This window comes from Ursus americanus, chromosome 9, assembly GCF_024610735.1.
Source record: "Ursus americanus isolate L20-20 chromosome 9, mUrsAme1.1.p, whole genome shotgun sequence".
Taxonomy (NCBI): Eukaryota; Metazoa; Chordata; class Mammalia; order Carnivora; family Ursidae; genus Ursus; species Ursus americanus.
This window is the reverse complement of record NC_142135.1, coordinates 69,610,949-69,637,843: the sequence shown is the minus strand read 5'-3', so window position 1 is coordinate 69,637,843 and position 26,895 is coordinate 69,610,949. Positions and strand designations below refer to the sequence as shown.

At 39.5% G+C, this 26,895-nt stretch overlaps 1 protein-coding gene across 1 annotated transcript in view; it reads right to left on the bottom strand.

The window, feature by feature from the left end:
• The window catches only part of TOX (thymocyte selection associated high mobility group box), a 293,528-nt gene that overhangs the window by 109,875 nt on the left and 156,758 nt on the right, over positions 1–26,895 (bottom strand). The window contains exon 3 of the mRNA XM_045789048.2: positions 17,348–17,590. Coding sequence (XP_045645004.1) covers positions 17,348–17,590 — 243 coding nt within the window. The remainder of the gene's footprint in view (positions 1–17,347; positions 17,591–26,895) is intronic.

The following is a 26,895-nucleotide window of genomic DNA, read 5'->3' as shown; positions in this document are numbered from 1 at the left end:
CAATAGGATAATTAATACAGCTTATACATCAATCTCTCTGGTGTCTCAATCATTTCTGCATGCTCTCTTGGGATTGTCCTGACTCGGTGCTTTACTAATTTGAGGTTCCCAGGACTGAAGTTTGGGAGGAAGGGGCAAGAGAAGAAGGCAAAGATAAAATATAAAATGTGTTTTAACATGATAAATTAGCACATTTACACAGAGTGTATATATGTGTATTAATAAGCGTGTGTGGTCTGTGTGTACATACACATACACATACCAAACTCTTCCACCTGCTTCTGTGGAATCCCTGTTATATTAAGATAGGAGCCTTCAATTTCTTAAGGACTTCTTTAACTGAAAACACTTGCATTCACTCGACAACTACCAAGTGAGCACCTCCTTGTGATATCTCTTCTAGATGCACAGGATAAGGCAGCTATTAGACCCACAAGATGTCTACCTCTCACAGAGTGAAAGGCAGTGGGAGGCAAATAACCAACAAGTTAAATAAGCTAGATAATTCAGACAGTAACAACGCTACTGTTTTATTAAAGGTGCACTTAACACCTTTAACTCATTTGAGAAAACCTGGGGATGCCATGAGTAGCGAGCGGTGAAGGCAGTGCCACTTTTGACCAGCATTTCAGGGAAGTGACATTTGAGTTGAAAACTGAATATGAAGACCTGAGGGAAGGGTGTTCCCGATGGTGCAAAGGTCACTGGGTGGGAGGTGGGAAAACCAACGTGACTTAGCCCAGTTAGGGTCAGAACAGCATGAAACAAGGTCAGCAATCTCACAAGGCCCCGATTATCCTGTTAAGAAATATGGAATTCATTTTCTCTTCTATCTTGGGTGCAGTGGGGAATCACTGATATGCGGCCAATCTAATGCAGGCTAAAAAGACCACACTGACACTACATTGTGTGCGGAATGTGATATGGAGGAATGAGAGTCAGGAAAGGAGGCCAGCTCCAAAACCATGACTATATTCCAAATAGAAGACCACAGTGTGGACCATGGCAGGGAGCTGTGAAGACAGAAACTATGTGGGTGGGTTTGGAATATATTTTGGAGGCAATTCAACCAAGACTTGCTCATAATGGATGTATGGAGTTAGGGGAAAAGATGAACCAAGGAAGAATCCCAGGTTTTGGGGTTGACCCTCCAGCGTGGATGGTGATTCAATTCACATGAATACACACTCCATGGAACTCTTTCACTCCAAAAACAACCTCCCCACCTCTTCCTGTCAATAATGAATCATTTCTTGAGCTCTTGTTCAAACACTTACCTCTATCAGGTGTTCGCCCTGGTTCTTCATGTCATTTTATAAGCCTGTTATAGTAAGTGTGATGCTTTCAAGTGTTGCGTGACTTTTTGAGTACATACCTCATTTGTTTTGCTAGACACTTGAGGGCAGGAACTATTTCCATATAATTGTTGCATCCTCACTGTTATCATGCACAGTGTTTCACATATAGCTCTGAGAATCTAAATACTAGTTTCCTCAGGGAGGTCCTCATTTTAGGCCTAATGGTAATTAGTTAATGGTTTCACTTTCAGAACTGTGTTCGTTTGAATGATAAATTATATGGTAATTCTTCGGAGCGCCTGGGTGGCTCAGTCGTTAAGTGTCTGCCTTCGGCTCAGGGCGTGATCCCGGTGTTCTGGGATGGAGCCCCACATCAGGCTCCTCCGCTATGAGCCTGCTTCTTCCTCTCCCATTCCCCCTGCTTGTGTTCCCTCTCTCACTGGCTGTCTCTATCTCTGTCAAATAAATAAAATCTTTTAAAAAAATTATATGGTAATTCTACATAGAGTGGACGCCCGATAGTGTCTAATATGCTAAGACTCAAAGCCTATGTATAGGAATATACCACAGAGAGGAAAAGTTGGGGTTCAATTATGATTCCATGAAGTTCCAAGGTAAGAATCATCTGATAAAGAGTACAATCAAAAAGCAAAGATGTTTAGTACTGTGGAAATTTGAGCTTTGTCTACAAATGGGAAATGGAATGCAGAATGACAAGTTGCAGGTATTTGAAGACCTCTATGTCTCAAACATCTCGTTATTTTAGGAAAATATGCATTTTTAGTATTGTTCTTCTGTGATCTTTCCACTGACATATGAAGTTGTGAAACATGTAAGAGGGAGGGATTTCCAAATTTTACAGTATGCGTTCGAGTTGTTCTCACCTCTGTATTTTTTTACTACACAGAAATAGGGAGGGTTTGAAATGAAACTCCCTGATAACTGTCAACAGGATTACTGTCTTCAACACTCTTTTAACATTCTCAAGGTGAAGGACCCACAACCAGGTTTATACCTTGTCAAAACATTCATCTGCTCTCACGTGGACATATCCCTCATCACTTTCTCATCTCATATACTTTATGCCTGAGTGGCATCTTCTTCACAACTGGGACCAAGAAAGAGCCTGTTGGGCAAGATTCTTCCTTTCCAGGCAGAGTGTGGCCCTATATTCACAGAGGTGCTTATCCAATAAACTGCAATACAGAGAATCCACTATTTTATGCATATAAAGTTGCCATCGAGATGCCTGAGGAAACCCTTTTGTGATCCACGATTCTGAGTAATGCGCACTTGTCGTCTTCCAATTGATATTTGATATTTTCTCCTTAGTAACATATTTTCCTCAACACTTGTATAGATGGCCCAGGGAGATTTAATTCCTAATTTCTTCTTTTTCTCGCCTCTTCAGGAAGCTGAGCATTGCAGTCACTTCCTTTCTATGTATATCGCTTGTGTTTCTTTGGAACACTGTCACCTCTTTTCCATTTCGTATCATAGGATCATTATAGAATGATGTGAAAACATGTGGAGCACGGTAGCACCCCTCCCTTCCTTGCTGTAGAGCCCATCATGGGCAAGAAGCATCCTCCAGACTTCACTATGGCGGTCATTCATTCACAGTCACCGCCATGTCCCTTGGCCCCGTTGTATCTCCTCAGCCCTTCACGCGAAAGCTCTCAATGGCAACTTAGACCAGAACTTAAGATTTACCCAAACTCTACATTTAGAAATCATGCTTTTAAGCCTCAGAGAATTAGAATTTTTTTAATTTAAAAAGGCCAGAATTTTAAATGACTACTGATAAGAAAGTGTTACTTTGCAAGTCATATCAGCTGCCTACAGTACAAAAATTTCATTATATTATAAAATCTCACAGGAGAGTAAGGAAATTCCAGTATCAAGGTGCATCCAAGAGAAACAGGCACTTGTCATCTGTTTATAATTTACTGTACATGAGAACCTATGATTGCCTTACTTGTTGTACTATCTTATTTAGTCCCACAACAAGAAACATCCCATTCCAACCAGCACCTCCACTTCACAAAGGGGGAAAGAGCTGAGGTACCCCATGTCATGTCCTGCAGCTAAGAAGTGCCCATCTTGGTAACCACTGCAGGATAATGGGAACTTTGGACCCAGTGAGGTCATGTTTGCCCTCAGGCAGCCCTGATTTCAATATTCTTTCCATTGTGCCAATAAAACGCACCAGCGTTTTAACTTTATCTTTTCAATTACCTTGTGCTCTGAGAAGCAGCATTTTGTTGTACTTGTTTAAGGGTGTAAACATGGTATATACCCTAATCACCTAACACCAAGGTGCCCTCTTATTGTGCATTGACTATTCCAAATAGGCAAAGATAATGTGTTCCTTCCTCATTGCTGCGAAGATTGGCTGTACCATGCATAAAAACACCTTGGTCCATTTAACTACCCTAGTGGTTGGATCTATCCTAGATTCAACCGTGTTTGGGAGACCCTATGCAGGCAGTTGAATTAACTCGTGTTATGAATCACTGTGAACATCTCACTAAGTGCTGACATGTTCACAGCGCCTACAGATCCTTCTCTGAGGAGAGTAACTAAGCACAGAGAGTAACATGCATTCAGGGTAACTTCCTAGCCAGTTTCTGGCCCCACGACAGGATCTCCATAGTACTACTCTGAGGGACTAGGACATTCCATAGGCTGGGTGAAGAGAAGGAGCCCATTGACGGGGAGAGTTTTGAAATTTACACTCTGGCTCCATCTTCCTTCATGGGCCAGTGCTGTCACTTGCACCCTGGGTACATGGCAGAGGACCCTGAGCTCATGGGGGGATCTGAGCACACTGCTCATTTGGGACTTAGCATGTCAAGATGCTTTTGTAACTCTGGCTACAGTAATTTATCCTTATCGGACAGGAATGAAGAAAACTTGGTCGAAGTTTATTCACAATTCTCCATTTCTTTGGCTTTTATCAATCCTCTGTCACACAGAATATTCAAATTTTTATGAAGGGACAAGTTGATATGAACACATCAGAAAAAAAAGAGTAGGAATTTAATAAAGAGAAGAAACCATTTCTAGCTAACTTCAGATCTGTTATCTTTGGCAAGCTGCCCAGAATTTTTTCTCCTTTTATTTATAAAATAATTTAAATATCTTTGTACTTTTAGAAGTAAATTTTGTATACTAACGATGGAGAGGAACGAATATCTTGAGGTTGGCTGATAACAAATTTGTAGCAAATGGCAGATAACCCAACTCCTGGTCACAAGGCAGAACTGCACGAATACTAGTCTGTTAGCACAGCCTGCTTGTTACCTGAGGAGGCAACACCGTTTCCCTTACGGAAGAGTTTAAATTTTAAATTATTGGGTTTTTTCAGGTAGCTAACATTTTTCATTAGCTGGAATTCTAATTTATTCAACGTGATGACTAGAGAATGTACTTAGACTATTACGTGCGAGCAATGTTCACCTTGTACCTCACTTAATCCCTACAACCGTATGGTGATGTAAATATTATTGTTGTCATCTCATTTTTTTTTTCCTTTTACAGTGAAGGAAATGGAGAGTCCAAGAGGTCAAGTGATTTGTCAAAGTCACCCAGCCAGAACACCAAGTCTATCCTTTTTCCACTGGACTATATGATCTCTCTTTTCCTCTACCCACTCTCTCGGATTATTATTATTTCAACAATGTAAAAATAGAGTGAGTGTATTTTGCAGAATGGTGAATGTTACCTGGGCTGGCAAGCCTGGGGTCAATAGCGATGGCTCATCAGGGTTTATGAAAACACACCCTGTCAGGGAACGGAGAGGACAAAGGCTCAATTAAGGCTTTCAGTGCAAAGTTACTGAGCCCTTGACTCACCAGAAATGCAGGGGTGACAATCCCTAGGCTGCCCACCTCTCTACCTACCACCTGTCCACCTGTGTAACCTGTCTCTGTGTCCTCAGTCCTTCTTGGGTAAAATAAGGATTACACCACCCTTTCCTGGTGTGATTATGGGGATTAAGGAGGAAACTGTAAAACACCTTGCCCAGGACCTGGCATGAGTTGGGGCTCAGTAAATGTTGGCATAGTAGTTCTTAGAATGTCACATACAGCACGGATGCCAGTAACTAGAAGTGGAAACAGACAGTGGAAGGAAACCCCAGGCAAGCAATTATGGGACTTCAGAGGACACGGATCATGGAAGTTAGCGGACACGAGGCACGCTGTCTGCCTAGTACAGCTCGAGAGCTTCAGATGCATAGACCCATTCAGTCATCACCACCAGACGAGAGTGAGGCAGAGAGAGGTGAGGTCACTTGCCCAGAGTCGCACCCAGCCAGTGAGGGGCCAGGCAGGGTCAAGTCCAGGCCGCCTCGCCCCAGAACCCGCCAGTGGACCAAGCATTCATACTGCTTCCCAAGACTCCAAAGCCGTTAGTCAGGGTCTGCAGGTGACCACCACACTCCCTGGACAATTTAAGGAGGGTACCGCCATTGAGAGTTTGATCTTCCATGGTCTCCAATTTTCCATGTTTGTATATAGGTGACCCTCATCCTCCCAAGTGAACTGTCAGCTGCTGGATTCTAACAGTCACTACACATAACACCTACAGATCCGAGGCACAAGGAAGACACTCCACACAAGTGTGATGAGTGGGGTGAACTGCGACAGCAGAGCACCGCTTCAGAAAATGCAGTGTCTGCTGTTTTCTGGGAAACACAGGCCCGCCTCCTGTGCTGCTATCCTCAGAAACGAGGCTGCTTTGGGGAAAAGCAGTAACAACCCATAAATAAGAACATATCCCAGGTAACAGTAGTGTTAATGGAAGGTCCCACTTTGTATCTGTCCGGTGGAAGTATGGCCTTCGCAGGCCACTGATCCCCGCACAGTGGGTGAGAGTCCCAGATACCCAAACACAATCAACACACAAATGCATCACTGTGTAGATTTATGGAAGGAGCAAGAGACATCCATAAATACAGATGCAAATAGCGCACTTTTACTCTGTGTGTGAATAATAGTTTGTTGGTTGGGCCCCCTCTTCTTCTTCTTCTGTTAATCGTTCAAACACTATGAGATATGGGTAACCTCACAATAGGAAGAAAATGTAAAATGGTAAGGGTTTTGTTTGTCTTTTCATAGTCTTCCTAAGTTTAATGTTTTTTTTAGCAATAATCTTTATGAATCTACTTTCTAAAGAAGCAAAGAACTTATTTTTCATTCAGCGCATTTTCAAGTTTCACAACGTATGAAGTATGGTCCTGTCTCCATTTGGTAAGCCATTATTTATGTCTGCTGGCTGGCAGAGAGTGTGATCAAATATGCAATGCATACAAAAATATGAAAAGTTTTAATAGTGTAATGTGTTTTGGGGGTTGAGTAATTTTTTATTAAAGACAATCAAGATTTTGATTAAAAAAAAACAAAACGTAACTGCTAAAGAATAATACTTTTCGAATGTAACAAATTTTGACAAAGTTCCATGCCTATCAAAAATCGAATCGCTATCTTGAATTACAAAAAGGAGTTAAATCCTCCCTCTGTTAAATGGTACTCAGATTTCCCTGGGGGATTTGTACATTCCATTAAATTCAAAGATGTTCAACTATCAATTTTGTTATTATATATTAATCAGAATGCTAACTATATTCATTAGGTGAAGGAAAAAAAGAAAAGATCTGTTCTCTGGGTGATTATGGCATTTGTGATATTTTAAATGGTCCAAAAAAGGAAAGTCAAATCTCATATTTTAATGACTGTACCAAATGGTCAAAGATCCTGTAGCACCTCGTACCTCTTCTCCAAGGGAGCGTGTCTTGCTTCTGGCAAGGTATATGAATGGCTAATATAAAAAGGCAAATACTATGTTCCTATAGGTAATGCTTGTCTGCATTAGAGAACTCGGAACTTTCAAACTGGAAAAAAAATGAAATGGAAAAAAACCAAAACCTGCTCTTAAAATGTTCCCGTATGCTCTAGATAAGAATAGTTAATGAATAATGAAGGAAGTGGTGTCTTAAAATGAGACTGGTTCATTGTTCTCCTGAAAAGCATTTTAGACTCATTCTCCTATGACTCCATGACTAAATGGGTTTATAATGCAACATTTTAATGTTAATAATCTACTTGCACAAATCAAGCAAATGGCAAGTCAAAGATTGAATCATTTTGTAATGATAATAATAAAAAAAAACCCACTGGTCATGTGGGCCAATTTTTAATAGACATTAATTGTTCACATTTCTTCTTCTGCCTCCAAGATTCTGGGGACTAGGCAGAAATATATTTCTTTAGAAGTCTTGTAATTTTACTGACAATTTTTCTCCATAAAAATAGCTTTACTCAGAAAATAAAAGTATTCGCCTAAAAAGGAAGATCAACTAACACAGTGTAATTGATTGTCAAATATATCAATTTAATAGTGGTACAGGTTAGGAATTAGTAGTAAATTGATTCAAGTATTAAGACTACAAGCTTGGATGCAAATTTAGGGCTCAAATTCATTTAGCTATATTGAAAGTATTATAGTGGGCTAGAACATTTAGACCCCATGACACAGAACATTAAATAAAAAAAAAAAACTGGAATATTTGTATCATTTTAGGAGACTCAACAATGGCTTCGAAGTGTCAGCATAAAAAAACAATAATGATCCTGCACCTGTCTGGGGAAAATATTACGGGCTCCGGTGGGGACAAATGAGTTCATTCATTCGATCAGAAAGTGTTACCAAGGTCTTACCAAGTGCGGTGCACTACTTATAGTATTGTTATCAATAATTTCCACTAGAAGGAATAAAACCAAGTAAGCTGGTAAGGTATCTTGGTCCTCTTATCTGTAGAGAGTTCGCGGGGGGGAATGAGAGGGAACAGGAAGTTCTCCTCTTCACGGGGGAAGGCTTGTCCTGAGCATCGTTGGCAAAAGGCAAAGGAAGGAAAGAGAGAGCAAGAAGGACATGTGCGCGAAGTGCTCAGTTTAGGGCCTGGTGTAGAGTGAGGACTTTATACATGAAGTATTATCGCCATGATTTAGGGTACGGGACTGAGAGTGGAACGTTCCCAGGACCGGAAATGAGGAGAAACCAACAATGAGAAAGGGCAGAAGGAGGGGCCTAAACAGGAAGCGCACGCTGGGCCGGAGCCCTCAGCTACATGGTCCCCACACACAGGCCCCACTGGCTGTTTATCCTCCCCACTCCCCCCTGTCTTTCATCGGGAGTCCGTGCTGCTTTTCCCCATCGGCCTCCTCAGCACTTTAGGGAACATTTTATTAACAATTGGGAGGGTATATCCAGTGGCCGAAACCTCATGCCAGGGAGTCTCGCTCATGGTCTTACGTAGAGTCTGTTTCTCTGAGGACACTTCTGTGAGTACATAACTATTTTTCTTCCCTCTCTTTGTTTGCTAAGGACTATTTAAATAATGGATACCCAGCCAGAAAAAAAAGAGGAATTGATGAGCAGCACCATCATGGCCTTTCCAGATGTTTGCCTTTAGGACGTGAAATGAGTTACGCTGAAACGAGATGGGGATTTGCTGGCTAGACCCCAGCGGAGCAAGGAACCCGCCGTGGGAGTGATCGATGGGCCAAAAATTAAATATGTCAGCAATCAGTGATGCTATTCAAGAGCCTATCCTCAAACGTCCACGTGGGGGCAGAGAATTATTTGAAAAATTCAGAAATTAATCTGTCATCTCAGGCCCTGTCTGGAGCTATGCCTCCCATTGTGGTCAGCATGCCTTTCGATCCCAAACTAAAAAAAAAAAAAAAAAAAAAGGAAGTTAATTCAGTTTTAAAGTTGAAAAAATATGACCTTTGAGGAAAGGTTACAGGAATCGGGGTTGTTGGGGCCAGTTACAACACAACTGCCAACTTGACTTCATAAATGTCAACTACTTGAAATCAACTGTGCTCCAAACCTTCAGACATCCGAAGGGGACAAAGTAGACGAAAATTGTAGTAAGAGATTTTCGTTTAACTTTAATAAGGAACTTCCTGGAAGGAATCAAAATCTCTTACTGCAATTTGACTTAATGTTACAAGGTTAATTAAACACAAACAGGCTACCAAGGAAAATTGTGGAATCTTGGCTCTTAGATAGAAAACCGCATATCTGAAATGGTTTAGGTTTACTCCTGCCTGGAATTAAGAGGCTGGATTGAATAACTCCTAGAGTTTGTATATTATATAACTGGTTTTATAGCTTTTTAACTTCTTCCGTGCTTGGGTGAGGCACACATCCATATGAACCCTAGGGCTGAAGAAAAAGTACAACGAGCCCTATATACGAAGTCGATCTTGAGTTTTCTTACTTGGCAGAAGAAAAGAAAAGTGTTATTTTTAAATTGGCTCCTTTCCTGAACACTATTAAGGAGAACTCCAGTTTGGAATAATATTGTATTGTAGCACTAAAAGATAGTCCCAAATCATTAACATACTGAGTCCATTGAATTCCTTATCAATACCACATTCAAAGTAGTCTGTTCTGAGCAAAGAAAGGGCTGAAGTAGAGCTTAACAACTAACCACAAACAACACATTTTTGGCCTTATTAGGAATTTGACATTAAAAAAAAAAAACCCAAACCACACATTTTTATTATATATGGTCAAAAATAAGAACAAAACCAGCCCATTACTTCACAGCATTAAAGTGGTTGAATACCTTGTTCTCATGTGCTGCAATATTCAAAAAAAGGGTAATTTGTGTGGGGGGGAAACCCAAGCAAAACCAGGCTGTAATTGCAAAACATTTTGTGAATTGTGGCATAATGCTAAATAATTATTCTTCGTCTTTTTTCTTCTGTCAAAATGGGCAAAATCATTTCTTTCTGTTGCTTTTTCTCCCCTGTTTTTTAAAGAAAGAAACAAACCACTGTGACATCCATTCCATTTTAAACTAATGCTTCTATTATTTCATATCTAAATGGGGCTGACATCATCAGCTCCTTCGTGTCCTGAAAGATATTTAGCTCTGGTCCGCTGTTACATTCTTGATGCATTACATGAAATAAAATATCTCAAGATTTCAAAAATATTTATTTTAAAAACAGCAATCAGATTGCCTGTAATCACATTTTCTGCTTGGCTTTGAAAGCTACATTATTCAATATGCCAGTGGTCCTTCCCATAATGGCAACATATTAGAAATTCATGCCGCTCCAATCCATCTGACTTCCTTGACGTACCGCACTCCCCCTCGACCCGGAGGAACACTCCTGCTTCAGTTCCTGTGTCCTGCCTAGAGCCTTCTGAAGTGAAGCTTGTCAAAACAGTTGTACGGTGGCCTCCGAATGCAAAGTGTGGCATGACTGAACGCCGAAAATGACAATACATCTGAGTATATACATGATGCTTGCTTTTGTTGCCTGGAAATATAAGGCATTTGGGAAATCACCCCCTCCTCCCGCTCCCCCATTTCCTTGCCTTTTAACATCTTTTTCCATTTTCAACTCCGGAACTGAAAATTTGAAGCATTCAAAGAAATTGAAATCTCCTTTGTTGCCTTTTTTTTATTATTATTATTGTACATTTTCTATAATGTGTCGTTAGGAACCACACTCCACCAAAAGCTCAGGTCTAAATGACTCCTTTCTGTGAGGCCATTCTAAAACTTTGCACGGTTTTTCTTTGTATGAAAGAGCTTCTGTTGACCACACAAAGAACAAGCAATCGCCACATATAGGCCAGGCAGTGAGGCTTGGATGACTTTATACAAGGTTGCATTTTCCTTTCCCCCAGTCCATGATTAAACCCCGCAGTGAATGTGCCAGAGTAGAGAGAAAAAGAAGAGGCTCTTGATTTCAGTTTGTAGGAATCAAAGGATTTTTCTTAAACCATGAATACTTAATACAGATATTTTCTTATTCTACCTTTCTCCCAAAATAGTTCTGTCGTTTCTTTATAACAACATGAAAACACTGTCTGGTCTCACCAAACAACATCACTTCTTCTTAATGGCAGAACAACATTTTCCACTCAAAGAAACGTTCTGTTCAATAGATTCAAATATCTTAATAACCAATTAGGCCCCCCCGGAGGGGGGGGCGCTGGAGAACAGGTAAAACACTAAGAAAGCCAAAGTGACAGTAGAAAAAATTACTAAGTGACCAAAGTGAAAAGTTGGGTGAGTCGTGAGTCTGGATCACAGTTGTGTGGTCAACAGAGTATGAATCATAGGAAAATGCTAGCCCTGGACTGGGTCTCGGAGATCAACTAGTTCTGTGGTTTTCCATCTTCTCGGGGGACAGAATCTGTTGTGTAGGGGAGCTTTTATAGGAAATGTGAACAAGTGAGACGAATAACAGCAAAAAACCTCTGGCTGATTCCCGCCTTCCTCTGGCTCCAACCAGCTTCTTTGGAACCCCTGATCTAGCCCAATCCTGCTGGTTACAGATGGGGTGCAGTAAATTGCCCATGCTTAACAAGCTTATCCAAGGCAGGCCCTGGCTTTCCAGACTCTTGTGCCAGTGCTCACCTAGCCAGATTCCACTCTCTGAGAAGCTCAGGCTCATCAGTTACGCACTATCAAAATAACTCAAGGGAATGTTGAGAAAAATGGAACTCTTGCAATAGTGGGTCAGGAATAGCTGTTTAACTTGGACCTAGAGAATCAGAACTAATTGGCACTTGTTTGACAGTATATACTAATAGAAATTCTATCCTGTTTTATAGGCTGGGCTTAGAAAACAGGGACTTTAAGAAAATGGAACCTTTTTTAAGTGCCAGGAATCGAACTTCTTGTGGGAGTCCCAACTGACTACTGACGTATAAAATGGCACCAGAAAGAACATACAAAAAGGCAACGCTGGCAAACCTGGGAAGGAAGAAATTGCACCCTAAGCATGTTTCACTCTCTATATAGGTTTATGATAAATTTCAAAAAGCAATCTAGATACTCTACCCTGGTGAACTTTTTATCAGAAAGAGATTCCCACTGAATATATCTAGTCCCTACTGTGGGATATGCAGTACTTTACAGATACTAACTTCTTTAATATTCACATTATAGGATTAAATATCTTATTATACTCATTTTATAGATAAGAAAACTGAGGCACAGAAAGGTTATGTAAGTTGCTCAGTGTCACACAGCTGGTAAGTGACAGTGGCAGGATTTGAACGGAAGTGGTCTGGCTCCAAGATGTTGGTTTCAATGATAATGGTATGTAAGGACACTCAGTGAAAGGTAAAGCCTTTGGTGACTAGCAGGCTTATTGTCTTTTTTTTTTTCCCCTACAGATGTGTGGATGATTCAGGATCAAAGTATAAATAACTCTTTGGGAAAATCTCCCTCATGCATTTTAACTCCTCCAAAAGAGTCAAGAGAAAGCTTGTTTTTTCCATTTTTTAAAAGACTGATTTGTTTTATTTTATTTATTTTTAAAGATTTTATTTTATTTATTTATTTATTTATTTATTTATTTATTTATTTTAGAGAGAAAGAGTTTATTTTAGAGAGAGAAAGCAGGGGAAGGAGCAGAGAGAGAGGGACAAGTTGACTTTGTGTTGAACGCGATGCCTGATGTGTGGCTCGATCCCACAACCCTGAGATCATGACCTGGGCAGAAATCAAGATTTGGACACCTAACTGACTGAGCCACCCTATTTATTTATTTATCTATTTATCTATCTATCTATTTATTTATCTATTTATTTACTTTAGAGAGAGAGAGAGAAAGCGTGAGTGTGTGGGGAGTGGCAGAGGGAGAGGAAAAGAGAATCTCAAGCAGACTCCCTGCTGAGCCCAGGGTGGACACATGTCACAACCCATGAAATCATGACCTGAGCCAAAACCGAGAATCGGATGCTTATCTGACTGAGCAACACAGGCACCCCACTTTTCCCATTCATTTAACAAATGTAAATAATGCTTCCCTTGTTTCCACGACTGGTCTAAGCAATTCTTTAATACTCATTTAACCCCATGAGGTAAGGACTATTTTTATCCTGTTTTTCAGATAAGAAAGCTAGGATATTTATGGGCTGAGCCACTAAGCAAGTCCTTAGCCACTCTGAAACTCCATTTTCTAATTGTGAAATTGGGATAATAATACTCATTCAGACACTGATTTCTAATTATGAACTAATTTGTTTCTGTCCAATATATTAGACATTGGTAGGAAATGCTTATAATCAGTAAAACTGTATCACTTATGTTGCCACTGGGGATAAGACCAAGCAGATACAAGAAACTTGTTGAAAAGCTTTCGGAAAATGCAATCGGAGATAGTTGATCCTATACATAATCTGCCTAGGGTGGTTTATACTCATAGGATTATAAAAGTTACAGCAAGTTTATTATTTAGAATCTACAAGTGTTAGCTTTGATTATTGTAGGTGACCTGGAAAGAAGGGCTTGGAAAGAGCCCTGTAATTTCTAGGTGAGCAGCTCTTACATCTGGATTTCTGTAGCCATTACTTCCTTGTCTATATGAGCATCGATGACCTAAATTGTGCCCTCTTCACAAACATACTTCAACAATTGGCAAACTGACCGAGAGTTCAGCTGTTAAACTTTGAGATCGCATTAGGCCCAAGCAAAGTTTTCGGGGAAGAGTTTCAGTCTGTTTTTACAAAGAAACACGAAAAACATATTCTAGTCTTAAAGTTCCATTGAAAGCAAAAACCCCTGAGTGCTTTTGAAATGTAAAATACACTGTATGAAGGGTTGTTCATTTTTCAATCCATTTGTATCCGGGAATGATGTGAAAACAGCTCAGTAGCCCATCTTTCTGTTCTCACTGTCACCGCCCCGTGTATCTCCTCAACACCTCTTGCCTGAGTTATGACAATTGGCTGCACAGACTTCCCACAACTCCAGTTTCTTACCACCACTATCCATCTAGGAAGATGCCAGAAAGATTTTCCTCTGATACTGCTTTCATAATGCTTTTGCCTTGAGTGGAAACGGCCAATGGTTTCTTTGAATCCATCATATTAAGCCCGTAGTCCTTTCATTGGTTTTTGAAGCCTTTGGTCAAACCTTCCAACTTAAAATCTCAAGCTGCTCTGCATATGCTCTCCAATATGCCTTTTCTTTCCCTCTCTGTTTATCCAAATCAAAACCATCTTTCAGGCCCTGCCTGCAGCCCTACATTTTCCACTAGGTTTTATAGACTACCCAAACCAGATTACTCTAACCTCTTCCGACTAGGAATTCCTACTGGGTTCATTGGCCAGTAAAACTGAGTTTAGCATTTCTCCTGGTCTCTAATTGCTTCATTTCTTACCCTAACTGTTCCATACCTATTTATGTTTTCTCTGTAATTTATAAGCTTCTGAAGGACAGTGACCATGTCTTATCAATCATTTGAGCACTTTCAAACATTTAGATCACAGTAAGCATTTAAAATGTACACACTGATGAATGGCATTCTAGACGCATGATACTTCAAAAGAAGAACTGAAGAAGCTCCTTGTTTCTCAAAGGAATTAGTACACTCCTGTAAAGTTGGCCCTTCCAACTTTATTAGATTTCTATTGCAACTTTACAGTGTATCAAACTCGGGCTCCTGGACTCCAGCCAGAGATCCTAGCCTTGAAAGAGGATTCTTACAATAAATTTAATCTTTGAATCTACTTTCTCCAAGACCCCATTGTCTTAAAAAATAAGTTTAATATAGATTTAATGTTAGAATCAACATCAAGTAGACCTATGCTGTACAATATAGCAGCCACCAGGAGCATGTAGCTACCTTACATGTAAAATAATTCAAATACAGTAAGATAAAAATTAGTTCTTCAGTCACTCCAGCCACATTCAAAGTGCTTCATAGCCAGTGAATACTGCTATTGGACAGCACGGCTAACAGAAGAGCCGTTATCACAGAACGTTCTATTAGGCTGTGCTAAAGCCCGTCCAAAGCCTCACCAAGACTTGGATTACTTCTCGGAGTAGCTTTTTACATAACAGCATACAACGGTAGGACCAGTACTGGGAGTAGGCAAAGTGGATGTCCATCTTAAAATGTGGTCTGGGAGGTATGGAGGAAGGCTCACCAGCATATGAAAAATCCTGCTAGACACGCCTTGCCAGGAACCAGAATGGCAAATTAGAGCTTCGTCCCCATAGTTTAGACCAAACGGGGCCCCTCTGTCTTGCACAGTGTTAAAAGTTCCAAAGGAAATACCACATTGAAGGGAAAATGCCGAAAGTCCAGTTTTTGACACGGGGTTGGGTGGGGAAAACATAAAGAAATTTGGATGAGGAGAAGCTCCTGATAGGGCAAGAAGAAAGCACAGTGGAGGAGGGGCCTAGAACGTGGTACATTTCACGCTGTGACTAGGTCTGGTTCTGAGCATGCCATTTAAGGATGTAGTGGCTGCCATTTTGACAACTCTGGGGGAATCCTTGAGGCATATATGTTGGAGTTGCACACAACATATGTATGCATATGTACACTCTTAACGAGTGAGTGGTATATCAAGATGGTCCTGGGAATGCTAAGAAGGCAAATTATATAAAGGAAAAAGGGTTTTGAGACTTAAATTACATAACTGAATATCTCATTATCCCTTCTATGGCCCCACTCCATTCATACCATGAAAAAGCTTAGGGGACTGACTTGGCATACACTGTATGCATTCTTCTTTGCCTTCTTAGCAAACAGGTGGTGCCTATAAAGGCATCTCCTGGATGCCTCATTGACTGTTGAACTGGTTCTGAAGGCCTAGCCCCAAACAAGAATAGACACATGACTTTTCGAGGTGACTACTTTGAAGTACAGCATGATTCAGATTTACAAATTTAGCATATTCGTTTAAAAATCTATTTCCTATTTTATGAAGCCATAGTTAATGCTCTTAGGACAAATCTATACAGGTAGAATAAAAAATCAAGGCAATAGTTTTCTGCCACCGTGAGTGCTGCGAACGAGTTCTCTCTTGGCCACCGAACTAGCTGTCAATTCTTAGGAGAATCTGGACACTATCACGGCATGAGGCTCTGAGCTTCGTTCTCGAAAAGTGACTTCAGGGTTTCTTTTGACCCTCCCTCGACATTCATGATTAACAGGAAGACCTTCTGAAGTCACTCAAGTTAGAGATAGATCCCCAAATGATTTTGATTAGTGATAATGTGAATGTTGTCTATCAGAAGCCATATAGTATGAGCAAGTTAATCAATTTGTTCATTGTGAGCAGGACAGCACTGTTCAGTGACTTACCAAAGTGACAATCGAGTTACATGTACTGTTAAGAGATTGAACAACGGAAACCAAAGGGTGCTAATTAAAAGTCACTGTTAACCTCAGGGAGAGTTTTATGACAAGGTAAAGAGTTCTGTCCTTGGCCATATACTGCTGAAACTATTTTTCACTACTTAAGAGATAGAGAAATGATTAAGGTTTTAGATGACACACAAACCAGAAGGAAAGATTTCATGATAAGTCAGTGTTTCTCAAACACGGGATACTTATTAAAAATACAGATCACTGGACTTCTGGGTAGAAGCTGGAAATTAAATTTCTGCTGGTTTTTCTGGACGATACACATTCCCACTAACCTTGAGAAGTACAGAACCTTGAACATTCATGGGGACAATGGATCCAATAGACTGAAACACTTTAATGGAGATGAGTTTTGATCACTAGAATTGTACCTCCAAAAATAAAAATGAAGATGGCTTTCTTGCTTTCCTATCCTGTAAATCGGTGGAAAATAGGGGAGAAATCTAGTTGAATAGGAACTGCTCTTCAGAAGATGTGAGGGTCTTGTTTGTGGTGAGAAATCTGGCAGTAAATGAGAGGTGGCCCCTTTTAAGATAGTTTTTATCTGAAAGCTAGTAAGACAGTTCAACCCCATGATAGGGCCTTCAGTGTCAAATAGTGTTCAAAACTTCGGGTTAGACCTATGAGTGATCAGACAGGTAATTAATTGATTTTGCCCTGAATTCAATAGAAGACAGAAAATTACTTTAGGGATTTATGGAGAACATTCACCCTAGCTAAAAACTTATGCCTAGTTTCAGAATCCCGCGTTACTACAATGTAAAGCTTCTCCCATGAAAGGTAGCATTACCATCAGTATGTCCCTCACTCCCCACCACAGAATGGTAAGCAGATTCTTACCACAGAAATGGAGTTGGTAAGCAGTGCTCCGTCCTGTCCCAGCAAATTGGACACGGTGATTTCAGGTAGGTCCATGTTTTGTGGATGAAATGGTAGCAGGCCATTATGGTTCATTGGGTGACACAGAGAGTGGTAACCAGGTTCGACTTCATTCACGTGCACCAGTGAGTGGTCGGGGAGGGAAGGAGGGGTGATTGGTGGAATGTTGAAGTCTTCACTTTCCAGGCTTGGACCAGGGTAAGACTGAAAAGACAAGAGATATTGTTGCAAATTATCATTGCCCTTCTTCTTCATCACTATGAACAAATACACACTATCCCTTCAGATATGATTACAAGCAGCCTTATGGATTTGGGAAAGACATTTCAAACAAGCAGACTACCCTGCTGTCATTTCATTATTATGCATGGTAGAAAATTGCTTCAAAGGCATATCCACTCCTTGTATAAAGAGTACTTCCATTAAGCAGTTTTATTTTTCCAAGAAACTGAATTCAAACCAATTTCAAAGGTCCCATTAAAATTTTCCAGAGTTTTAATCTAGCTGAATACCTTTTTCATGGGAATTGTGGGGAAGGAAGGCAATTTATAAAATTAATGTTTAATCAAACATGTTTCATAGGACTCCCTACTGCTCAGATCATACGACATAATAGAACGAATTCCAGAAGTTCTGGGGGCAATTGCTTTTGAGTTTTGAAAAGCCACATGCTCACAACTGACAAAAGAAAAATAATTAGTAAAGACGTAACGTAAGCATGTTGCATAAGCGTGGTTACATAGAAAGTTTGAAATATTAAAAAAAAATTAAAAGCTACTTTTATCATGAAGATTATACCATCAAAATAAAATGAAGGTCGTTTCCTTGATTTCTGACTATTTGCATTTATTTGATTTTCCTCTAAAAGCTGCTAAATGATTTCGTAGTCATTTAGATTCAGTTCAGCTAATTTGAAAGGCAATATCACACTGACATTGTTATAATACTAATTTAGGAATAAAAGTCAATCAGTAAAATAAATAACAACATATGTGGGGCTTTTCCTTTTGAAAAGTAGCTTTAGTTAAAAGAGGAAGGGAGGAGCAAACAAGGAAGGAAAGATTATAGGAGGACACTCCTGTTTAAAATAGAAGGTGGTAAGCATTGAAAATATGAGGAGGCACTGGATAATAAAATATTATTCCCAGTTAAGATCAAGGCATAGCGATATTTAGCTGTCCTTTATAGAGCGGGTGTTAGAATAAAAAGGAAACAATTAGGGTCCGGATCATTCTCGCAAGCCTATCTTTCAAATTAAGCTTGACTTCCTAGTGTTTGAGTGCATGGGTAACAGGACTTGCTTGTCTAACAGCACAGAGACTGCTGAAGTGTGCAAGATTTGAAATGAGCAGGCAGTAGGTAGAAGCCAAAGAAAGTAGTGTAAGGTATTCATTGGGTGTTCAGCCAATAAGCTTCATGCTCCTGCATCCAAGCGCCTGGGGTTATTTTTTCCAGATGGCGTCTATTTGTCTAACAGAAAGAAAATCTTCAAGTTGCACTTGCTAAGTGTTGTACAAGTTTTGATATATTTGTTTAGGTGCTGTCGGAAGACATGATGAAATGAAGCGCTACTGGGAACATCTGGGATTGAGACCTGGTCACATAGAGGCACGTGTGGGTTAGCGACTGGGGGTAGGTGAAGGAAAAGATTTGATTCATCTCTGCAGATCATTGTTCTTAAATATCTAAAGTTCTGCTAACAAAACCACCAACTCTAAAAGTTCAATCATTAGATACCAAATTTTCCTGTTTATAGTTTAGATCTCTTGTCTGAAAAATACATTCATGGTCGGTATCAGAATCCTAAGTGTGATTAAATTCTCATTTGCTTGGTATATTTTAGACCTTGAGTCTACAGAGGTAAACCAACAGTTCCTGGTACAAGCATTGATTTAAGAAGAAGCATAAAAGATTCAAAATGGGGAGGTGGGAGAGAGAAGTACGTGTGTTAATGCTGGTTTTGTAAAAAGCACTGCATTAAGTCCTTTGACTATGGTCTTCACTTAATCCTTAACAATAATCCTGTGTGGGGGGCTTTCATTATCCCGTTTTCCTGAAGAGAAAATCGAGACTCAGAATATAAGTCACTTTGACTCATCTGGTAAACAGTCAGCTCAGTATATATGATGGATGGACACATGCTGTGACATAGAAGCAGTTTAATTGCTAATATTTTATTAGATTGAATGATACAAAGTGGTCAATAGCCAATGGTTTTGGATCAACAAGAATTAATATTAGCTTTGGTATCAGGTCTTTCCTTATCCCAAATTCCATCCCAATGTCTGTCCCACTAAAATATTTACTCTATATGATCACACGAATGCATAATTTGTTTTTGTGTTGACATTTCAAAGGCTGAAGTTGTCGATACATTTCTTTTAAGAAGTTAATGGTGTCTGTTTGAAACTTTCCTAAATAAGGTACAGTTAATGCCAGGGATAAAGAAGAAAGATGTTTTTAATTTTATAAATGCTATTAAGCCTCTGAAAATACTCAGGGATATTCTACCCATGGTATACCATAACTTTGCATGCTAGCAGTTCTTCAGTAGTTAAATTTTAATTTGTGGTGTTTTAAAGAAAGGTTTAATTGGTATCACTTTACATTCAGTGATAACAATTGTACTGCAATTTAACAAAGCTACGTGGTTTATTTTCATGTAATTACGCATTAATGTTATTTAATCCATGCACTTATATACTTAAACCACAGATTCCACAACTTAACTGGTAATGGGTAGTTACACGGATCAGGAATTTTAACAACATAAGGCTACTTAGCAGTTTCTGTTCCTTACATTAGAAGTCATGATATGGTTATTTGCCATGAGCCCATTACAGTGTAACTGATGCCATATAAAAGTATCATAATAATTGTATGAATGTCAAAATGTCACAGAACTTATAAAAACGCCAATGCCAGACTAATTAGTAATTGTGTTTTTTAATGTGGAAGTGAATTAGCTAATTCCTCAATGTTGATTTCCACAACCTGATATCTTTATTTTATTTTTGGAAAACTTCATAGGAATAAGTTTGACTTAACTATAGTGAGTTATAAATTAGAGAAAATCGCGGTTTGGGGAGGAAAGTATTACAATAGGATATGATCCAGTGTTTTCCTTATTCTGCAGGAGGCTGCCTAGTTAGAATCTGCATTCAATGTCTATTGAATGGATTAACAAATGAATCACTGAATGAATGCATAAATGAATGAATGAATGCCAAGATGACTTTTTAAAGGCATGAAATTTGTGAATATAGGATTGTTATTCAAGGGCTTGAATACACACCCTGTATTCCCAAGACTTTGCACTGGCCAGCTGACAATGCCATATATAACGTTAATCTCTCAGCGTGTCAGGAAGCTGGACACATCCTGTTAGAGATATAAAGGCTTAAGCAGCCTGAGAAAGTCTGGGGCAGGGTAGTTTGGTGTCCCTCTCTGGCTGCTGATCTGTCCCTCTGAAATGGCTTACACTTACCATTCCATAGTGACACAGAGGTCCCAGATGATTTGTAAGAGTGAGTTTGGGGTCCCTGGGTTCTCAGAAGTCATTGGAACCTAGTGCCTCCTGCAGGTAGAACATCAGCTAAGGACCCCGAGGAAGCCTCAGCTCCATATCGGGATCCCTTGGCAATAGCAGGTGTGCTGCCCCATGCCTGGCCAGCAGCAAGGGAGCATGGAGGGGAGGAAAAGGTACTCTGAGCCCAGGAACATGGACATTGGTGATGAGACCAGGGTGTGGGCAGTCAAAGAAGGCTTCTATGAAGGCCATCTCTGGGTGACACGGTGGACTTAATTCACTTGTCTATTGACTTAAGGTCCTTTTCTGACTTGAGCTTATTTTCTTCCTTTGAGTCTCAGGAAGGCCACGAGTTTCAAGTATTTTTCATTCTCCAGCTGTCTTGGGACCAACATTCCCTTCTAAGACCTTTGCATATCCCATGAGATACAGGACTATGCCTCCTCCCGCCCCAAGCCTGAATTAGAGACCACCCAGTCAATCCCAGGTCTTCTGAGGATCTGGAGGGCTGGGTTCTAGAGTAGAATTCTGGAGAACTGGTAGGGACTTGCAAGGTGGTATCATATTCCTTATCACCCTATACACCCCTCCCGGTCTAGAGATGAAAACCTTATCAGCAGTCCGAGCCATACAACTTGCCTTCTCGCCAGGGAATGATAAAAGTCAATGGTGACCATCTACACAGACAGAGAAAAAGTGTTTAGGGATAGTGGCATGAAATTCAAGCCACTACTTTTAATTTTATCTTGGACCTTCACCACGTTAATGCAAGGTAAATAGGAAACAAAGAATCATGCAAAGTGATTTGCTCTAACTGGTAGCCAGTCTGCATGATCTAAATGATTCAAAGAACTCAAAATTCTATTATTTCTACTTAACCAGGCTCTCCCTGATCTTCAGCTACTCACTGGTCCTAGATGCAGGAAAGTCTCATCATATTGCTGGTGCTGGGATATGCCACAGGACAACTCTACTCTAGTGCAGGGGGCTCTGTGCATCTCCGTGTGACCAGGAAATAGAAGCCAAGAGTCACGGAATGTGGGCTGGAGTGTACTGTCACAAGGCTTGGCTAATTCGGTAATACATATGAACTTTTCGAGGCCACCGGGGACCTTTGGAAGCATTAAAATATTAACTTCGAAATATTATCATCCTCAAGGGGGTATTTTCATGGCTCTACATAGTAAACTCAGTGACTATTTCAAGTCATTTTCTTAAAATCTCACCATTGGTATTTGCATATTTATCTTACAAAGTGCTACGTTTTTCTGTGCTGAGAAGGGGACGGGTGTTTGGATGGGTCGAGAGTACTCATAATGATTCCTCCAGTGACTGATAAGAATGGCTAAGAACATGTTGGAAGGAATGAAGGCTCTGGAGTCCAGGAGACAGGAACTGCATCTAGGTGCTCTGAAGCATTTATTAGTGTGGGTTCTGTGGCAAGTTTCTGACTCCTTGTGAGCCTCAGTTTCAAAACCTGCTTCATGGGGTTCTTTTGAGCATTGAAAGCAAAAAAAAAAATAAGGTTGGTAAAAAGCCCAATGATCTGTGTCTGCCACATACAAAGTTCTTGATAAATGACAGCTTTAGCATAGCTCTGTTTATTATTAAATGGATTTATACATGCCATGGATTGGGTCATGGCCAAGGAAACAAACAACTATAGACAGTATAGGAGGGGATTTAGCATCATTATAAAGGAATTTCGGTATATTTGCCATTGATCAGAACTCATATTGAAACAAAGTGCAGCCCCATTCATACATAATGTGTTTATTTAATTGTCCCCCCATAAATAGCTAAGATCAAGTTTTGCCTTTACTTTAATGGAATGAAATTGCATTTTTGAAAGGAAAGAATAAAACGATAGTGGTCAAGAATGAACTGGCGAAGGCTGCTGAAGAGCTCAGAGGATAATGACAGAAATGTGCAAAGGGTCACGACTCTGCTTTGTCGGGGAACCGCGCAGTAGACCAGCAGCCCTGGCCGATGGGCTCCTGGCAGTTTGGCTCCTACTGACCTAGGGAATATGTTGATGAACTTGTGAACCAGAATTTCAGTGTCTCAATTCGCCACAAAAGCCATACTTTCTAACACACTGCCTTGTGTTGTAGGAAGGCTGTCTTCCCTGGGACTCTCTTGGCAAGGAGGTGAAATTGTCAATCAGATGGATTGTATTTGAGACTTGAATCAAGAGCCTGGGTTATAGGAAAGTAACAGAGGATCCTTCCGATCCCCTTTGATTTGATCTCTTTGGAACCTTTTCCAGCCATTTGACTAAAGCCATTGTCCCTGCCCCTGCTGAACCTTCCCAGTACCCCCATTTGAGTGACAAAGGAAAAGAAACTTCTCACCTGGTTTCTGGAAGATCTCATTGCCCCTGTCTGTTTAATTACATACTCACATTCCTTTTTAATCATATTGCTTAACATACTCCATGACCTGGGTATCCTGTTTACATTATTTTCTCTTTCTGCAATCCACATTTCCTTTTGCTACAGCCTGTTCTTATTTTTTGTTCTTATTCAACTTTATTGCATCTGGAAGTGGGATGTTAATTAGGATAAGTTTTCTTGTGACTACAGAGAATTCACGTTTTCATACTGTTTAGATAGAGTGTTAATATATGCTGACCAGGAACAAATAATGGGAACTCTCTTCTGGACTTCGCTTTTTCTTCTCTTTTTAAAATCTAGTTTCTCCACCAAGGGGGCCTTGTCTTTGTGGGTCTTTGTCCACATATTGCAATCATTATACAGAGCACTTGATCTTTGGTGACAAGAAGTCCCATAACTCAGAAGAATTCAAAAGATATCATCTTGTACATATCTTTAAATTATGTGATGGCTTCATGCAATCGTGCATACACTGAAAATATGGCTATGGTTATAACATTGTAAAATATGTTTCTCATATAGATCTTTATTTGAAAGATAAATAACACTGCCATCGCATGTATGCAGAATGCCTTAATTTTTAATCTGTAACATAATTCCTAAAATTTCAGGATAGAAAAATACCAATGTTTAAATGTGTTTCATCTGTTATTGAAAATTCGTGTGGCATGATTCAAATAATTACATGGAAAGCAAAGCAAACTGCAGAGTTCATTAGAAAAATGATTACACAAAAAAAGAAAAATGATAAACTTCCTCTATCTGCTTTCAGAAGTTAAGACATTGCATGTAATGGTGATTTCTCTCAAAAGAGTTTAAATGGCATCAACATTATCTCCAATTTCTTTTGAGAAGACCTTCAGAAGTAGGTATTTTTCAGATTCTTTTGTCTCTGCATGAACAAGGGTTGATAGCTTGAGACTATAATGTATTACTGTGCAAAGCTTCGGTCTGTTACATAAATCATCTTAACACTCAGCAAGAATTGTCCAACAGCGCCATTGACATGCTCACGCCAATGATCCTGCAAACAATTTTTTTGTCTTTCTTCACATGTTAGACAATAGCAATAAATCATCTTCATTTAAAAACACACAATGTACTAATTTTTCAAGCAACAGTTATCAAAATGCAATTTTTTTGGTAGAAAGTACAACATTTATTTTATTTGTGCTTATTAATTTCTATACCCTGTGGTAAGTAAAAGGCAACGAGCACCTCACCTGCCATAGAAGCATTTGCTGTGTACCTACTATGTGTAAGGCGGCCTGAAAAGTGTGGCTTGAGATACAGAGAACTATAAGAGGCAGCTTGTTATAAAGGAAGTGAATTGGAGGATCTATACAAACTTATTAGAAGATCTATATAAACTTAGGGTCCAATAAAGAGCATGTTTGAAGTGTCAAGTGTAAATGAAAGTGGAGTGGCTTGAAGCTGGGATGATGGAGGGATTGTTACAAACAGATTTACCCTGATAACAGGGCCTGAATATCAGACACTTCAGCTAAAATGCAATATGTGATCAAGGAGGATCACAAAACCAGCAAATGAGCAAGTCTGGACAATGTGTCAAGGAGGTTCAACAGCAAGGTCAGGTTTTCCAAGAAAACATCAAGGGCAAGATTGGTCCCACTGACCAAAACAAACTTTGGGGTATTGAGCCCAACAATTCCCAATGAGACTGGTTTGTATTGGGTTGTGTTTTTTCATAATTAAAAACCCAGTGTGCAAAGCCTGAATGAGGCCAGAAAACAGGGTTGACTTTAGGCCGTCCTGGTCAATGTCTGACATTGACTCTTCTTAGGGCCAGGATTGGTTGGTTAATTTATTTATTTGAGAGAGACAGAGAGAGAGAGAGGGCACAATTGGGGAGAAGGAAAGCGAGAGAGAGAATCTCAAGCAGCCTAATGTGAGGCTTGATCCCTCCACCCTGAGATCATGACCTGAGCTGGAATCAAGAGTCAGACACTTAACTGACTGAGCCACCCAGGCGCTCCTCCAAGCTGTGTTTTTAGGGAACATTTTAAAACCAGGTGTTGTGTGCTGTTGTCCCATGGGCCTTCCCTTTGGCTAAACAAACAAACAAACAAAAAACCCAAAACACAAAAACAAATTCTGGGAAATAAATAACGTACTCCCCCCATAAGCCACAACCCACACAGGAATGATTAGGAAGAGCAGATTGAGGTCTGAAACCCTAGTGGGGTCCCAAGCGTATTCTTCTGGTAACAGGTATCATTCCATATTGAGTGTTTAAAAGTGGTGATTAAAACATTTAAATTTCATTGTTGAGCATACAATTGTACACGCAAATGCAGCTATAATTTTTTAAGTTTTTCAGAGGTTTTCAGTTCTCACATTGAGTTGATATATACTGAGATTCGGTTGTATATGTTTTTGCTTTATTTTATAAGTAATTCCACAAATATATATATATATATATATGAAAAGAAATCACTCTTAGTCCACCCACTCAGAAAAAAACCCCACTATTAAAATGTATATCTTTCAAGAGTCTTTATAGTTCATATTTGCTATTTTGTTTTGGTTGTTGTTTTAAAAGTCAGGTGATGGAGCTCTGATTTTGAAGCTAGAAAAGCTATAATGTGAATCTCAGCTGATTCTTAGTAGATGTAAGTACCTACTCCCTCTAAGTCTCAGTTTCCAAATCTGTAAAATAGGAATGACAATTGTATTCAATTCATTCAAGGTAACCAGGATTAAATAGATAAATGAGATCATATAAATAATTTGAATAAACACTGGCTCATAAGAGCAATAAATGTTAGCTATATTATCATATTTTATTATTGTCATTATTCCATCATGTAATTTAATCTGATCACTGAAAATGAATCATGATTAATTTTCCATACCCATAAATATCATTTACATTATTGTTTCAATGGCTGTTCATTATATCCCGGTGGGTGTGTATGTTCCATAACTTATTCTCTTGGTTCCTTATTACCAAACGTGTAGGGTGTTTCAGATTTTTCTGTTATGAACCACATTGTGATGAATAATCTTATGCATTTTTTTCTTGGGATAATGCTCTAGAGTTCTATATTTATGATCGAATGGAATCACAGAATGCTCGCTCAAGAGAAGACCTCAAAGACTATGCCTCCACACTACAGATAAGGAAAACGAAGTCCAAAGAGGTTCAATGATTTGCTTGTATTTCAAGAACTCTCTGGGCAGAGAGGACACCCACAGCATAACTACAGATTTATTTTTTATACATATAATAACTAAGTAAAATGCATTGGGGTTAATATACCATCTTAAAACATTTATGGTCTTTAAGCTTCTATATATTTTCTTTTTGAAAAAAACGTGTGTTGAATTGATTTTTGCTTATGGTCAGCTTCTATTTGCTAAATCCTATGCAGGCAGCGAGTATGGACTTAAGCATTCAGCGCTGGCCTAGTTTTATATGTCCATATTTTTATGTACACTTAAAAATACATGTTGTATGTGTTTATGGCCATTCTTATCATTCTTGCTTGTTGCATAGAAATCAGTAAATGTTGGGTATGTAGACTCACATTCTTCATCGAGAAGCCAGATCAGTAGAGGAG